The 18,067-nt window shown below is 45.6% G+C and overlaps 1 protein-coding gene across 1 annotated transcript; it reads right to left on the reverse strand.

The window, feature by feature from the left end:
* Positions 1-7,645: 7,645 nt before the first annotated feature.
* LOC136958913 (junctional cadherin 5-associated protein) lies at positions 7,646-14,544 on the reverse strand. Its single transcript, XM_067253043.1, has 3 exons — positions 14,198-14,544; positions 8,203-12,106; positions 7,646-7,840 (listed from the first exon to the last, which is right to left on the reverse strand). The coding sequence occupies exons 1-3, from the start codon at positions 14,542-14,544 to the stop codon at positions 7,646-7,648; spliced, it is 4,446 nt and encodes a 1,481-aa protein (XP_067109144.1).
* Between the last annotated feature and the right edge of the window lie 3,523 nt (positions 14,545-18,067).

Here is an 18,067-nt window from a genome sequence, read left to right on the forward strand (position 1 = left end):
GCCGACGAGAGCTTGCGCATTGTGTGTCCAGTTGCTTGTGGCCTGATGGTGATTTGGGTGACGTTTTGAGTACAATTGGTATGGTTTAATTCATAAAACTGTTCTACATCTCACAAATGTTACACTGGGAGATTCTGCGGAGGAGGAAGAATCTGGACATCCTGTTTCAGTATGTATGAGCTGATACCTGTAGCAACCCGCAGATATGCCTGTGTGTGTTTATGATGTGTGTATGTGTGTGTTTGTGATGAAGAATGTGCCTTATCGTGTGCACAGAGAGTGTGCCAGGCATGACATGCAGTGTGTTTATTGCATGTTATCGCATAGGTGGCAGGTGTGGAACACCAAACAGCTGTAAAACGCAGCCTGGCACATCCCCTCACACTCACCATCCTAACAAAGCTGAGGGGACACGACACCTGCTTTCTACTTCTCTCAATCAACAGGCTACTACAGGACAACACGCCGCTCAAACGTGTTACCGAAACCTCGGCTTTGCTAAGAACTCCACAACTCCAACCCCATTTTAGCATTTCATAAACCCCAAGCATCTTACTTGAGGGAGTCCAAGGTAGAAGGGAATCTAATCTCCTCAACTTTAACCACTTCATTTACAGTGGTGACACTGAGGCCTACATTTCCCGCAGGTGTCCAGTGTGTCCCAGTGATTCGCTTACAGTTTCTGTGTGTTCTGTTTGATTTGGTACTGTGGCTGTACGTTTAGGAGAATGCTCTGCACATCTAGAGGTGTCAGTGGGTTAGATGTAAAAATGGAAATGAAAAAAGCACTTGCCACACATGAATTATCTGAAGGTTAGAACCTTGTCTTCACAGAAGAGCCTGGGATGGTAATGCTACTATGAGAAATTTCGAACAGCTTATTATGTTATACAACCTTTTTATCATGGCTCCTCACGTGTAGATGCACAACTTGAAATACTCCACTCCAATGGTATCAGTATGGGCCATGGGATTCAACTCATACAAATGTGTATGGCAGGTGTTCATCCAATTGATCTGATAATCATGCACTCTACCAATGAATGAATAACGCACAGTCAGACTGTCAACAGAGAAAGCCACAAGGGGGGGGGGGGGGGGGGGGGGGTTTAAGGTTGTGGACTTACTTTTCCGTTGGTTCCAACTACGGTCAAAAGCTATTTGAGTCCAACAGTACTATGCAGAAGTCCATCCATCCTGAGAAACTGGAAAGCTTATGAGGCTTTCAAAACTGGAAAACAAGGTATTTGACTGGTACTGGGAGAACGGTTGGTGTGGCGCTGGAACGGCAGATGCAGGTGTGCGTTTGAGAAACCAACACCTTCCCAGAGGAGAACCCAGCCTGAACCACGAGACAAAGACTCAGCTTCAGGAGCTGACGAATATAAACGGGTGCTTTCCCTTATGCTCTGCTAGCACAGAGCCAAATAAATCAGTCCAGGAATGAAAGGGAGAGAAAGAACGAGAAGAGGGGTAAGGAAAGGGACAGAGGTTAGGGAGAGGAGGGAGCGAGCGAGGGAGAGGAGAGGAGGGTGGGAGGGAGAGAGCGAGGGAGAGGAGGAGGTTGCAGGAATAAACAAATAAAACCAACGACCCAACAAAAAAAAAGAAACAAAAACAAAAAACACTCCAGGTGGCTCAGTCGAGCTATTCCAAAAGTTGAGTTCCAGGGACTTGCTCTAAAAAGAGTCTGACTTGTCATAAACCTGTCGCACCTCCTGGGACCTCCAAAAGTCCATTCTGGCTAACATTGTTGGGCCCCTCAGGTCCTGACAGCTCATACTGACAGTAAGAGGCGTGTGTGCGTGTTGCCGCAACTGGGCCAAAAGTGTCGGGGGTAACCTCATCCAGCAGCAACCATGTATGGGCTGAGGAGAGCAGCCTTGATAGAGGGGAATCTGCCATAAATAGCCAGGGAAAGAGAGAGAGAGAGAGAGAGAGAGAGAGATAGAGAGAGAGAGAGAGAGAGAGAGAGAGAGAGAGAGAGAGAGAGACGGAGAGGGATAGAGATGGAGAGAAAGGGAGGGAGAGAGAAAGAGAGGGAGAGAGAAAGAGAGAAAGGAGAGGGAAAGAGAGAGGGGGAGAGGAAGCCAATGCTGCAGTTGTAGAACCAGTCAATGCAAGGTCCCCTGTACCACCAAACCAGAACCAGGTGCCTCAAGCCCCTTAGAGCACAAAGAGGGAAAGAAGACATGGTTGTTAATCAGAGACTTTTCAATTTTGGAGTTTGTAATTTTGAATGGTTATATTTTGCGGTCTTCATAAATATTTGAGAAGATTGTATTTTTCTTGCAGGTCTAGATGGTTTTGCAACCAAACTACCGACTACATGCTACGCCCACTCGGATCTTTATTAAATTGTTGACAAACTTGCTGTTGGTTTTTTATGACTGCAGGCCGCAGTAGATATGTGAGACGCACATGACAGGATCTGAGTGTGGGTGTTTTACAAGGGCTTTGATTACACACGTGTTCCAATGTGCTGGATAAATGTTTATGAAAAGTCCCTGCCAAAATAAATATTTTCTCTATTAAAATTGCAAGAGTGGACATTTTGACTTGAAACCTTGGTTTTACAAACGTTGCTTTATCAGGCTTGATGCAACCTTCCAAAACGGTTGTATATTTCAATATAGCATATCTTGCCATATTTACAAAAGATGTAAACGCTCACTCAAACACTTTTACTAAGGACAGAAACTCTGTCCATGTGTGTGTTTGAGTGTGCATATATGCGTGAGTTACTGTGTTTGTGCATGCAGGCATGCATACCTGCTGTGACGATTGAATGAGCATGTTTTTGTGTTTACATGCTTGTCTGTATGAATCTGTGTATAGGAGTCAGAGCAGGACAACAGATATGGCAGCAGGTTCAGACTCAACCAACAGACAGACAGGCAGACAGGCAGACAGACAGACAGACAGAGAGACAGAGAGACAGACAGACAGGCTTCTAATGAACCATTCCCTGTATTTTGAGGAACCGACTCGTCAGGATAAACAACGACATGTGCTCTCCAAGTCATCTGATGGTGAGAAGTAGAGTCAGGTTTATATGGCAGGACAGGGTTTTAGGTTCCCCACTCACGCAGTGAGTGTGTGTGTGGACCCTGTTACAAATGGATGGGATTTACGAGGCTACTTGCCACCTAGTGGCGAAGGGGCAGCTACAACATGACATGCATGCAGTAACGACCAATGTAACATCACTGTCATCACTTACAGTTAGTACTGTAGTACACGGAGCTTCTCACTGCAGACGATGTCGACACATCGATATCACGACAAAGCAATCAGTAGCAATTCGATTGAATAACACACTTCGCAGAAAAGCCCACTTTTTGGACTTGAAATCAAGGCACAATGAATGAAAGAGGGAGTGAAAGGGAGGTATAGGAGGCACAACTGTCACATAGACAGAATGCCTAGATTCCCAGGCACTACGGAGCTGGCAACAGGTGCGTAACCACAACTAGTGTGCTGTTTACTCACTGGTGGTGGGTCGGGCGAGACGGCAGCTGACAGCTCGAGGACGAGGTCCAGGGAGGAGGCCGTAGGGACGTGGTTCAACAGGAGCACGGGGATATCACAGGGTTCCAGATCGTTCCATAGCTCACTAGTCAGTAGAAGTTATTGCAAGTATTCAGGTCCTCCAGCAACAACTGCTGAAACTGCTTCAGTTATGTCTGAAGTCCATCTGCCTTGACGACACAGGATTCAGTATCCATGTGGGTGAATTCTGTATCTCCAGGCAGCCTGCATCAAGTCTTACCAATATGCAGAGCAAGAGAAACAGAGAGTTTAAAAAAGAGTTTTTAAAAAGTCGGAGCTAAAACCAGTTGCACAATACTTCCATTCTGGTGGTGGATTTCCAGATTTGTCACAGCCCAAGAAGATTTAAAATCAGCTGCACCAAGCGCCTTACTCCCAACCGGCCATACCATGAGCAGCACAAATCCTAGTTTACATAGTAGGACTCAGGCCTCTGTGGTTGTCACTGTGCAGATTTAAGTAATGAACACTGGTATTTTATTCTGTACATTCTTTGCAGTGAGCATAGAAAGCAAATCAACCTAATGAAGTGCTTCTATATAATGTATATATAATGGTGTTGTAGCAGACACACTGTTAGCCAAATATTTTGTTAGTAAGGTTGCAAGTTGGTATTTTGCAGGCTGGGTGGGCTGTTGGGATCACACAGCCCACCCAAATGCTGGCCAATGCAAACCCAGAACACATACCCAGAAGTGACTGATTTACTAAAACTAACTGATTTACTTTAGTTTGTTGGCTGCATCATTTAATAAGTGAGCAAGCCAATCAAATTATCCATCTATTGTCCATTGAGAGAAATGTATGGCATAGCTAGTAGCATCTGTGTTTACCTCAGTTACTCCCAGTCTGTGTTAGACGAATAAGTGGGTAATGGCACATTTGAGCAGAAAGAAAGAGGAATGCGTGGATGTCCTCCAAGCCACAGAGAAGCATGCTGTGAGGTTTCATTCTCAAGCAATGTGCCAACACTTTCATCCAACAGGCAGAGCCCAGTGTGACAGTCTGGCAGGGTAATTGAGCTGAAATTACCAGCAGGTTGCCTCCACAAGTGTGTTCTTTCTCTTCTCTCTCTCTCTCTCTCTCTCTCTCTCTCTCTCTCTCTCTCTCTCTCTCTCTCTCTCTCTCTCTCTCTCTCTCTGTCTCTCTCTCTCTCTCTTTCTCTGTCTCTCTCTCTCTCTTTCTCTGTCTCTCTCACTCTCTGGACTGTAGCTAATGTCTCTCCACGTTTCAAGACATTTCCTATGTAACATTTAGATCCAGCCTGTTATTCTGAAATACTTCAATACATCTCTGATTGATCACAAACACAAACTTCATGCAAATAGTTTATTTATGAATCAGACTGCAGTATATTACAACAGTAGCACAATCATATGATTATGTATTATGCTCATATTCATCAATACAAAGGTAAAAGTATGTCTTAACTGAAAAGAAATGAATGAGTTCCCTTTTGATTTACTCTAAAAATAGCTTTTAAATACTTGGCATAGTTCCACAACTTAAATTATGAAAGATCATGTTTGCCCACTGATTAGACTACTGGAGTACTAAATGCAAATATACTGTATGCAAAAACCAGGTCTCCTCCTCTCTCCTGCAATTCATGCAAGGAAGAAAAAACTGATGCCAGTGAGTACAAAAAGCAGTTAAATCTCATATGAAAATAGAAAATATTACAAGTGTGCATAATTATTCATGTTGCACATAACCTGCAGTACAAAAAGTCAAATGACACCAAGTTACAATGTACCTGGCATGCCAATTGGTGGGATTTATGTTCCGAACTAGACTGGTTCAAACCGGTTTTATTGTGGCTATGGGCAGTTGACTTCTTTAGACTGAGGCCTCCATCAATCATGTCAAGCAAGATTTGAGGAATTACAGTAAAGTATAGTAAATTTGTCATTTGCAACAGTTTGTCCTTTATGTGACTTTTGGGCTCCTCTGAATTTGAACTTTTTCTTTGTCTTTTCACCTTTTGAGGTGGACAGAATGTTGTTTGTAAAACAATGTCTATCTGACTCAGCTCTGACCGTACATACTAGAGAGTGAAGGGGAGCATTGCTGCCCTACGGCTGTTTTTGGGGATGGCAGAGTGATAAGTTGGTTCTAGAAACTACAGTAAAAAATGGAACAGTGCTTAGTAAGTAATTATTTGGCATTGCCTAAGTATAATGTAATGCACACATAATAAGGCGACATGATTCATTATTTCAAATTTACAGTAAATATGTCAGTAAGAAATACTCAGCTTAAGACTAAGTCCATTAAATGCTACAACTGTAATAATGCTACATTACAGTTAAAGTGATAAACGATGATTGAACAGTGCTATGTTCACCTTGAGCAAATAACAGAACAAACACACCGTAGATGTTTACATTTATGAACGCATTATATCCCCAACAACTGTACCATTGAAAATAATTGACTTACTGCGGAAAGAAAGGTTTGGCTGCATGAATAAAATAATACATTTTCAGATTTTATTTCTAAACATTTACTTAGGTTAGCAACAAAACAGTACATGATCTGCCTTGGAAGACATACAAAGACAAAACGATCTCAGGTCACTTGACCTCTAACTTGAGAATGTAACTCCATGTATGTCCATGTATCAAATGTCACGACAAGCACCCGACAATAACTCTTTCTTCATACAGCATGTTAAAAGCACTATAAAATAGAAGCTTATACCACAATCTGAATTTTTCCATCAAGTCGAAGAACTTGCTTTGATAAACCCTAAATCTCCCGAAACCGAATTGTGTGGTCAAGGCACACCACATGGTCATCCTTTCATACTAAGCTCTATAAAATTATACTCTCATCATGGTACTGTACAGACATATGGTATTTTCAACTTGTGTGGAGAAATAAAATGTTATGGTTAAATACAAAATATCTATTAAAATATTTAAAATATACTTTATTTTGTACATATGCAAACTGATTAACAATTCAATGATAAAAATAAATAAATATTCGGTGAAATGTAGTCTCTTCGATACACAAGTATGGACATTGATATAGCTATAATGAAAAAAGCACCCATCCACACGCATACCCTGAAACCTTACCCACTTTACTATGGGATGATACAAATGAAGACAGATTCACAATGAAATTCCCGACAATGGCTCCCAGCTCTAGTAACCTATTGAGCTGTTTGTAGGCTTCGACAACATTGATCTATCTTTTTGGCCTAATGTCCATGTAGCTCACCTTAATAGTAGCAACTCATACTATGCACTCCATACCATTATTGCTTCCCCTGGAATTTCCTGGAAAATTGAGCTATACATCAGATTTACATTAAACTATCCCAATTCTGAACCAACCTACTATATATATGCACATCTGGAAACAGAAGGCAGCGTCGACCTAATTAAAGTAGAACCATTATGTCTTTGAATACATTATTGAACTGTCATCATGCCATATATATTATAGAGTCACTCTTCACTGAAGAGCTCTGTGGGTGATGATTATCAATGAGAAAGGACAAAATGTATCAAATAATAGACTGATATATCAATCGATTGATCTGAAAATGAAAACAGTTCTTGAGCCAAAAGACATTAACTTCCAGTTTTATACATTTCTCACCTCACTACAACAATCAAAATGCAATTATTTTGGTGTTATCGACTTTGAATGAAACAGAACAGTTTTCTTTAATGACAATTACTCTCTTATGTCTGCTTAGTGTCAGACATAAGTGCTTACATTCATATCCCATCTGCTCGCTGTAAACAAACAGGATCATACAGTATGTGCATAATGACTGGACTGTATTCACCATGGACATTTTGAAGTTTTATACGCAAGACAGAATTGCATAATATCTGCCAATGAAAAAAAGCATTTGTGAGGGTAGGGTAGAAAGGAGAAGCCGCTACAAGAAGACTGACTAGTAATAACCCAATTCGAGGATGGGTCAGGGAAGGTGGAGTGGCGGAGTGAAGGAAGGGGAGGTTAGAAGTTGGATCGTTGGTTGGGGGGGTGGGGGGGGGGGGGGTATTGGAAGCTGCCCCTAGGTGTGGGGGGGGGGGGACGCCTCCCTTTTGGCAGTGGAACAGCACTCTTAGTACTCAACGGCGCAGAGGGTGAGGGTGTTGTACACAATGCTCTTGTCGGACAAGAAGGCCATTTCTGTGTTGGGATGAGATGAAGGCAATCTAGTGGGCAGCCAGGTCACAGTGTTGGAGCTAAAACCTCCAATGGAGATGACGGGCGTGGTCTCTCTACGCTTTCTTCGTCCGGCTCGAGTCGAAGACCTCTGGGACACAGCGGAGGGGATACTAATTTTAGAAAGAGGAAACATATGTTACTGACCATTTTTTTATATTCATGATGTACCCCAGAATTTCTTTGCAGTTGAGTTATAGTTGTGGGCTTGAGGGCAATTCTTGTATTGTAACACCCTCTTGTGGAAATATTAATAACAGGCTCAGTGAGATGGTGCAGTAAATGTTTGTGGTCTGTCTTCGCTGTGATGATACTGTAGTGGTAGGTTTGGAACACGAATTAAATCGAAACGTTCAACAATGCAAAACAAAAATCCTAGTAACAGTATTCATTGTATAAATATACTGTACATTATATTTGTAATGAACTTAACATACCTGAAACAGACAGTGCCTTGTCTTGGTCTTGCAACACCGTCTCCATAGAGACTGTTGCAGTCTGGGAAACCACTCCATCATCCACTTTATTTCTGAGAGGAGTAGGGAGAGCCTCCTCTTCCTGGCCACCGCTGGCCTCCCCCTCCCCAGAGTCTGTGCTTCTGATGCTGAGTCTCCTCATGCGGGAGACAGAGTCCACCTCCTTCATCCGTGCCAGGCGTTCTACCGCTACCCGGCTAGGGGAGGCGGCTAGTTTGTCCTGCAGGGCTTCAATCCTCTGCGAGGGGCCTCGGCTCCTCCTCTCTCCCTCCACACTGAGAGACAGCCTGTGGTCGGGGTTGAGGGGGACCGAGAGAGGCAGTCTGTCTGGTGGGAACTCTGGTATTCCTGGGTGGTCTCGACCCAGATGGGCCCGCAAAACAATCCTCGGTTCTAGGATGGCCTGCTGCTTCTTCTCTTGTTCCTGCCTGTCGGCAGACCCCACAGACTGGGAGTCCGGGGCCTCCAGCTCCTCTTTCTCACCAAGTGTCAGTTTGTCCACACCGCTCTCAGGCACATGTCGAGTCGTTTCGTTCTCGGCGGATTCCATTCCTCCTGTCGCTAACTCGCTCGCACTCTTCTCCTCTGTGACCAAGGACTCTGCAGGCACATCGATCCCTAATATCCTAGCTGCCCTCTCCTCTATAGATTCACTCTCTGACGCGCCCTTGGCAAATTTGACCTCGCGTGGATCGTTTGGGTTCTCGGTTGGAATGGAGGTCTCAGCGCCGCCCGCGTTTTCATCTGCTGGCGACAGCTGCTCCTCCCCATCAGGGCGCACGTTTGGCTCGGATTGATTTGAGCTCAAATCCGTGCATTCCGGTGTTTCTCCCCCCTCCGCCCTGTTTTCTGAGGCGGGACACTGCTCAGCACCGGTGTCCTCGGATGCGCCATTTTGGTTGGTCAGCTCCGAGCAGTCCTCCTCGTGGAGCGGAGGCATGGGCAGCTGTCTCATCTGGCTCTCGCTCTCTCTCCTACAAATGGGGCATTCCTCTTCAGAGTCCACACGGTCATCCTGGGGGGGGTCCGAGTCGCCGGCCCCGGGTTTGGATCTGCACGTCTTGGCCTCCGTCGTGTCTCTCGACTGGCGCAGGGTCTGACAAATGTCCTCGTAATCCGGCGGGCTCGTCAGGGTGGAGGCGTCCTGCATGGGCTGTCGGTCCGCCCAGGGGACCTCGGCGGCTGTGGCGTGTGTCGTCGGGCTGAAGTCACATAATGGCGTCTCGATAGGCTCGTCCGGGAGGTCGAGCTTGACCGTCCTGCCGTCGCTGTTCCTCTTGTGGGAGAGGTTCGGGATGACCCTGTATTCTCGGAAGCCTGTTTCCCGTGGCGGGACTGGCAGCTCCTCTCTAAGCTGCTTGCTGAAGGTTACCGATTTGGCCGCCGGGCGGGAGAAAGCGCTCTTGACCTCCCTGTACTCGGGGTCGATGGACGCCGACCAGCTGTCCATGCTGCGCCGCAGGCTGCTCGGCTTGTTCAGGGGCTCCCCCGACATCCTGATCTTGATCCGCTCCGGGATCTGCACGTTGGAGTCGCTGGAGACTTTATTGCTGGCAGTGCCTAGCTCCAGGATGTCTTTGTAAGCTTCGTTCAGGTCCTCGATGCACTGGTCCACGCTGGGCCGCTTGCTGCTCTGCTGATTCTGGAGCTCCTTGTTGATGGTCTCCAGCTCCTCGATGGCATCCCACGGGCGTCGGCTGACGGGTTTGAGCAGGAACTGTCCGAAGGCTTCCTGCCCGCCGCCGCCGCTGGCTGCTGCGACGGCGGCCGCTGCTGGTTTGGCCGCCTCGTCCTCCTCCGCGTTTCCTGAGGGTGGTGCTGGCGTTGGAGCTGTGCTCTTGTTCAGCTGGCTGGAGAAAGTGGACGTCCGGGAAAAGGCGCTGTTGCTGGACGGTTTGAGGCTCTTCACGCCCTTTATGGGATAGCTGAACGCGGCGCCGCCCACGCCGCTGTCGGGGGCGACGTCCGAGCCTTGGGGAACAGGCTCTTGTGCTTCCTTGTTTTCAGGTCCTGGAGGGGCGGGCTTTCGGGCCTCTGGGCTCGTTTGCGTCTCCTGGTCCCGGTACTGGTTGGCAGGCCAGGAACCCGATAACTTCAGCTCCTTGTAATGGTTTATCTTAGGGGGTCTACAGGGGACTCTTCTTACTACTTTGCTACTCGCTCTGCTGCTCGTTAAGCTGCTTGCTATGCTACCAGTTAGTGCTTGCAGCTCGGCCTCAGCTGAAGATGTGCTTTGGAGACTTTGGTTTGTTAAGTGGCCGGTTTTGTTCTCGCTGGGACTGTCCACCTGGTCGGGCGGCTTCTCGTCGTTGTTGTTCTGATCGCGGGTCGTCCCACTGGGCGCCGGGGGAGCGGGAACCGACACCAAACAAAAGATCGTCTCGTTGAGTTTCTTCCGTATGCTTTTAGGTCTCTCCTTCTCTGGTTCAGGCTCGCTCTTTTTCACAGTTTCGGCCACGCCCTGGTCCACAGGCTTGCTCTGTGGGGGAGGAGGCGGAGGTTGGCGGACCTGAAAAGCCGCGGGGTAGCTCCCGCTGCTTTGTTCACAAGCTACACTGTCACTTCCTTTGCTTATGCCCCTGTTGCACCACCGATTACTGCTGTCATTGTCGTTGATGGATGCCTTGCGTCCGTCAGTATTAACAGATGGCCCCTGGGGGGGTGAAAAGGCACTATCATTTGTAGATTGTCCTAAAACCTTAGCGCAGGGAATCTCTTTGTTGATGTTTCGGACCTTGTCCGAGTCCGTGAGAGAATTTCCACCAGGCCCTCCTGAGTTATGTCTCACTCGCGGGTCATCGAAGGGTAAATAACGCACATGTCCCAGGTGCTCCTCACTGTATCCGGGATGCACGTGTCTTCGATAGGGCGCGCCTCGATCCCCGTAATGTTCGAGCCACGAACCTCCCGTCTGTCGGGAGAACCACCTCGCCGCCTCCGAACTGACAGGCACCTGCAAGACCTCCCCCCTCCACCTGTAGTTGGTCAGCTCGTTGCGATTGATCGGGCCTCCCCTTGGCAGTGGGGCTCTTTTATAAGACGGGGGCGGGATGTAACCTGGGGGCTCTACACCAAAGATGGCAGAGTGTTGTGCGAAATAGTCCTGTCTCTGCAGTTCCCCGCCCCTGGGGTAATAATAGATGGGTCTGTCTTTCTGTTTGAGCCCCTGATCGGCAGCGAGCGTCTCCGAGCTACCCCGAGTCTGCTGGTGAATCTCATACGACGGAGGCTTAACAGGCCTGCTGAACCTGGGCTTTGGTAAAAGTGCAACATGGCCGCTTGGCCAGCCCCTGCCCCAGCGGTCCCTACCGATGGCGGCGCTGTAATAATACCTACTGTAAGGCCCGGAGAAGACAGTGCTGTTCACTCTTTGTCTGTCGAGCTGGCCCTGTCTGGACAGAACCATGTCGGTGTGCTCCGTTCCGTCGGGCGATAGCACTCTGGGGAGGGACTGGGACTTCCCCCGGGCTCTGGGGAGGGGCGCGCCCTCCGTCATCCTCAAGCGGTGCTGCTGCTCCTGCGCCCAGCGTTCGCCCTCGCCGTCCGACAGCTGCCTCCCCAGCCCCACGGCGGGCTTCCACTCCTCCGTGCCCAGGCTCTGGCACTTCCTTTCCCCGGTCACCCTCAGCTGCCCCGGGGCCGAGTCGGGGTCCCTCAGCCAGGAGAGGTCCTCCCACAGCTGCTGCTGCCTCTCCCGGTGCTCCCCGGCCGCCACCAGGGCCTGGGGCCTCCATGACCCCGCCGACGCCCTCAGCTCCCTGCCGTCGGCGTAGTCGAGGAGGACGCTGAAGTCCTGGCCCCGCCTCCTCCAGTAGGAGACGTCCCTCTCATCGTGGCTCAGCAGCTGCTCGGAATAACTCAGGCTGGGAGCGTCGTAGAAGCTAAAAGGTAAACAAGAAGTTTGGATGACAACAGATGCAGAGCTACACGGATGTTGACACATTCAGTTGTGGGATTGTGTCCGTTCATGTATCTAAAAAATGAAAGCAGCAAAACAAGGAATAGAACTGAAACGCTAGACATAGATGAGATTTTTGCGTGCACGCAGTAGTGATACTGTGTTTGATTTATTGTGTGCGCTCATAAATGACAACCGCTGTGGCGTATTTTAGGTTGTAAGCCTTTAAGTTTATAAAGTCCATTGAAGCCCCTTATCCGTCATTGGATTAAAAAGATGTTCTCGTGACCTTCGACTGACCTCAGGCTGCCACCTCTTCTGAGAAAAAAAAGATGAATTTTGCAGCCACGTGCTCAAGGAAAAAAAGAAGAGAGGGTTTTTATCTGGGACCCTCTCAAAACTGTTTCAGTGTAATTACATAATGCTGACCAGCGAGTTAGGATTTGATGAAATCGGGATATTGATAATTGTGATATTATAAATTCAGTATGTCTGGCAAGCATCCAAGACAGTGTTTGGGCTTTGGTAATGAAGAACAATCAGTCTCCTTCTCCTTGCAAACCCCCTGAGGAGGGTGGGAACAAAGGGGGGGGGGGGGGTGGCTGGAGGGAGGGAGGGGCAACACATATCTGATGGAAATGCTTGAGTCAGCGCCTCCCAACTCCCTTGAAGATACCATGAAATTGTGTGGCTGCTGCAATATGATCTGCATATTAAGACACACACTGACCTTAATTCTGAAAGCTGGTTACGCGCTCTGCCACTCCCGCTCTATAAGTCTGAGAAGGAGTGTCTGAACACCCCTTGTTTATGAGCTCCACATCCCCTCACATGAACGGAACGCCCCTGCACTTTCCTAGCCATTGCAGCCCAAGTAAATACATTTTGCAGACTTGGCAACATGGCAACGGAATCCAAGCAGCTATGATCAATTGTAATTAAGGATTCAATCTATTCCCAATCAGGGATGATTGTTTTATTGTCTAGAAGACATGAACAAAAATAGTTTAGGGAGTAGAATTCTCACACCACCATTGCAGGGCGTCAATCTAATTTTCCAGCTAGACACCTATCCAAGAATAACAAACCCCAATGCTTGTTCCAATGTATTTTAACTTCCATAGCTTACAATCATGAATATTGAGTAAATATGCATTGGTATAATTTTACAACAACTTCACACAATAAAACATTTGCAGTATGACTGTTTCTGAATAACTATTGTATCATTTTTAAACATAACATAACTATACATAAACAGAAGGTCTTTGTCATGCACTTGTAAACACCTACAAATAATGAATTTGTTATTTCATTTTAATGAAAATGAAATAAGAATTATTACACTACAAATGTGTAGTGTTTGTAAAGTGTTTCCCATGAATTATCATGTTTTAAAAACCCTGTGAAAATAATAATGATAACAATTATGACTGCTAGCTCAAATTCATGTTCACATCGCAAACCTTTGGACATGAACATCTGATCTGAGAAACGGTGTCGGTTTGTATCAGTCTACATTCTAAGGTGTTGGACGATGGATGGATATTCATTAAACTGTACTTGGGAATGGATATGGGGCTCTCGGAATGTTTGCCCAGCAACACGCTTACATTAAGGATTGAGCAAAGGGCACGTGCGATTCAGTGAGCTTGCCTTTCTGTTTACAGTGTGTGTGTGATTATACTCCTGTCTTGAGGCTGACGGAGACTCTGGAGGTGGTGGTTCTGCAGGTGGTGGTGGTGGAGGCGTGGGCTGAATTGAGAGAGGTGTAATCTCTTTAAGCACGGATTCGCATTGTGATGTAAACAAGTCGACAGCATAGACGGCACCTTTCCATGATTCTTCATATTGCAGCATAAGACAGTGGTTGCTGCTGCAGCCACAGTGGGTCTGCAGCTTTGGAAGGGAAAGGAGGGGAGGGGGGGCGAGGGGGGGAGAGGCAAGGAGGAAAGAAGAAAAAAAAAAACATGCGCAGTGCAGGCAGAGGGGCTCGGCTTTGCATGCAACGCTGAGGGGCCGGGAAGGTACCGAGATCTCGAAAGAGAGGGTGGGGTGGGGAGGGACAACTCACCCACTATCCGTGGCGAGAGAATCGCCCAGGGGCTGCGCGTCACCTAGGTTACCACTGCCAGCTTCTTTTCTCCTCTGGTGCTCACTGTCGGCGGGGTAGCCCTTCGCCAGAACCAGCGCCTGCCTGCTGCCGTAGACGCATGCTCCCCGGTCTGCCTCATAGCCGTTCAGCGCTCCGCGACCGGGCCTGTTCTCGGCGTTGGTTTCACGGTGGCAGTCAGCGTAGCGCTTGTCGTACGGTGCGGCGGCGGCGGCGGAAACGGTGGCAACTGACGAGGACGAGGAGGTGGAGACGGTCTTGGGCAGTTTGTATCCGTGCGAAATGAGGAGGTCCTCGACGCTGTACATGGTGGTGTCTCTCTTTCTTTCTTTCCCTCCCTCTCGCCTTCTCTCTCCTGCTCTCTCTCTCTCTCGCTCTCTTTCTCTGGTCTTGGCAGGAGGGTGAAGAGGTGTGTGTCTCCTTATGCGCAGTGCTGGTGGAACCTGGAGCACAGCTGCACAGCAGAGGCCATCACTGACAGAAGAAGAACAAGAGGGAAAGAAAGAGATGGAGAGGAAAGGTAATGTTTGGTTTACAACACACCTTCCCAGTTCAGTGTACTCACACCTATAGGTTGCAGGAGAGTGAAAGAACCACACTGAAAATTATTCCCAATATTCCCCAATCTTTCTTCTGATTGGCCCATATCCCTCCCTTTTTGACTGAAAAAAGCTCATTTTTGTTCCCGATTCTTCACCTACTGTATAAAAACTAGACTTTGCTGGGGGCTGATAACATCAGAGGGGTCAATATCAGTGTTTGGTATTTATTACTAAGCCTCTATACAGTGGAGCCTGGATCTGGTTGTGACAGACTCTTGTTGTTGTCCAATTTAGAAAGCCCATTAAACCAAACCTCCATAAGTACATGGCAAAGAAACTGTGCTAGAACATTTAAGTGTAGTAAAGTTACTTATACGTTATACAACATTACAATAGAAGAATTGAAGAATTGTGTCATCTAACAAACTAAAACAGTTAGAATCAACTGTATTTAACTTTCAGGGTATAGGCCAAGTTATGGTTAATAACTACATTTCATCATTCACTTTTTAAGCATTCCATGCAAAACTGTCCAAAACTTAGAATGATATACGTAAGGGATAATGTATAGAACGCCAGTCATTATTGGGAAAATAAGCCCCGACATTGACTAATTTTTGGGATGTAATGATTCCAGTGAGTGCACCATCACACTTTCTTTTCAATATTTCTTGAATGGACGTACATTTCTGGTGCTGATTCATTACATGCCAACATCAATCCATTACCACAGCAGGGTTAGCAATAAACAGATGCTGTTCAACAGCAAAGTATCAAACTATCTTTTATGACTTGAATACTTGTTGCCTCTTCTATCTGACTGTGCTTCTCAATGCCATTTACTTTTTCACTATAACTTAATGATCAATGTCTTACATCTATACAAATTGTTGTCATTGAATATCTTGAATGCATGTGTTTCAGTTTGTTTACCAAGAATGCATACGTCATAAATTCATTGTGTATTTGTATGTGTGTGTATGTGGTGTGTGTGTGAAAAGCTTAACTTGTCTGATATATTCATTAGTGACAGTGCAGCTATTTAAGACGTTGCATAAGTTAGCATTCTGCTGATTAACTGAGGATTTGAATGATAGCTTGCCATTAAGTTTCCATTTGAACATTTTAATTCACGGAAAATATTTGAGTAAAACGCAGTATTAAAAAACGTTTTTGTTGTCCGATGTGGAGGTTTTGCATTTACTCTTTAAACAAACATTCTGACTCTTTCACAAACTAGTTTTCCATCTATTTTATTCTGAGAAATGACCGCGTAAGATTAAAATTGGTTGAAATAAAGGCGCAAGTACTAAGAACTGGTTATCAAATACAATATTTCTCTTTGTCGCCCCCTATTCTCAAACAACTGTAAAAAACCTTGGTCTATAAAACACATATCCTGCATGACAACAGGTCTACAATATTTCACCCAACCACACCTAGCTCAGTAAAACTTTTGATTGTATATATTTTTTATGCAGAAAGTTTAGCGTAAAGTATTTTAAAAGAGGTGTACATTACTGTACATGCAATGAGAGGCCACAATGTAAAGCCAGGTGACTTGTACTGCACAGAATATCCCACTGCCTCAGAAAAGTGTTTAGTGAAGAGAACAGGAAAGTAGTAATAGTATGCTAAACTTGAGCAAAGATTCATTGTCTCCTGCTTGCAGAACCATAGTGCAGTTACCAATGCCACATTCACATGCTCACATTTTCCAATTTCAATAGTTTGAGCGGGAAGTCTGTCACAGATGTTAATATGCACCCAAAAGCACTTTGTAATGATAAGAAGAAAAAATTACGGATATAAAGGGAAAATAATTTGTATGTCTCCAAATGGATTTTAAAAGACGAGATTCATATACTTATCTGCTCGATAAATATATCTCCATATACTCATGGATATAGCTGATGATATCAAGACGATGATACCAAAACGATGATCAAGTGAATGACAATACATATTCTATGTAAGCATGAACAACATCATGTAAATGGTTAACAAACAGGGCGACTCTACATAGTATATTGATACATCTGTCTGTTTATAAGTGTATAAAGGGACATGTAGATCTAATAGTGCAGTGAACTTGAATTGTCTGTGATAAGAACTTAACATGGTATCAAACATCCAATCACTAGGGCTGGATGAAAGAACAGAGCCTTAAAAACAAGAGACTTCATTTTTCAGTGTCTCACAATCATAACTAAATAATACATCTGTTATTTGGATAATACATGGAATTCAATCTAACATTCTAATATGCTCTTCTTCAATTCAACCAAATTCTCTTGACCTCCAGTTGACCTTACTGCTTTTTGCTTTATAATCATGTATGTTTTGCCGATCATTAATGTTAATGTATTCATGTATTGAAATGTCCATGGCTTTTATGACCTCAGTCACCAGTAAATAAAAATGCACAGTAGACCAGGATAGCCTGCATGACTAAATAGCTGTATGGAGCTCAGAGAGAAAAACTCAGTGTCACGTCAGCACTCCCTCATTTCAAGTTGCAATCACAAGTATGTCAGTTGGATTCAGTCATCCATACAGTCTATCCAATTCAAGCACACATATGTGTCTGAACATTGGAGTGCAGCAAGTCATATCCCTTTATTGAATTTTCCATTTAAAGTAAACGTCCAATCCTTTGAAACTATTTGAAACTGTGAGCCCACAAGTTAAGACATTCTGTACAATCTCTAACAACCCACCACATATACAACAGGCCTATCATTCACAAGGAATTTGTCTGACAATCAGGAGAATGAGGGGTATTATAGAATATGTTCACAGATAACACTTCAGAGTGTATTGGCGCCAGTAAGACTCTATTTCATGACTTAGGAATACAAACTAACCAGATAAGAGGTCAAGCAGAAACCTGTTATGCAAGGTCATCACTGGAAGGACTTCTAAAATAACTTATTCCTAAATCACAGCAACAACTGATTAACTGCCGATAAAACAGAACACTTCTAATGTTTATAGAGAATAGGTAAAGAAACAAACAGCTTATTTCCAGTCAGGGGCAATTCCCAAGTTATCAGAGTAAAGTGATGAATTAACAATTCCAAAAGTAATAATATGAATCTTATGATGGTGACTCAATTGAATGAAGGGAAATGAAAATGACCCCAACCATGCAGCTGTTGACCCTACACCTCCTCTCCTCTTTTCTCCTCTTTTCTCCTCTCCTCTCCACTCCTCTGTTCTCCTCTCCACTCCTCTGTTCTCCTCTCCACTCCTCTCTTCTCCTCTCCACTCCTCTGTTCTCCTCTCC

Source organism: Osmerus mordax, chromosome 16, assembly GCF_038355195.1.
Source record: "Osmerus mordax isolate fOsmMor3 chromosome 16, fOsmMor3.pri, whole genome shotgun sequence".
NCBI classification, from domain to species: Eukaryota; Metazoa; Chordata; class Actinopteri; order Osmeriformes; family Osmeridae; genus Osmerus; species Osmerus mordax.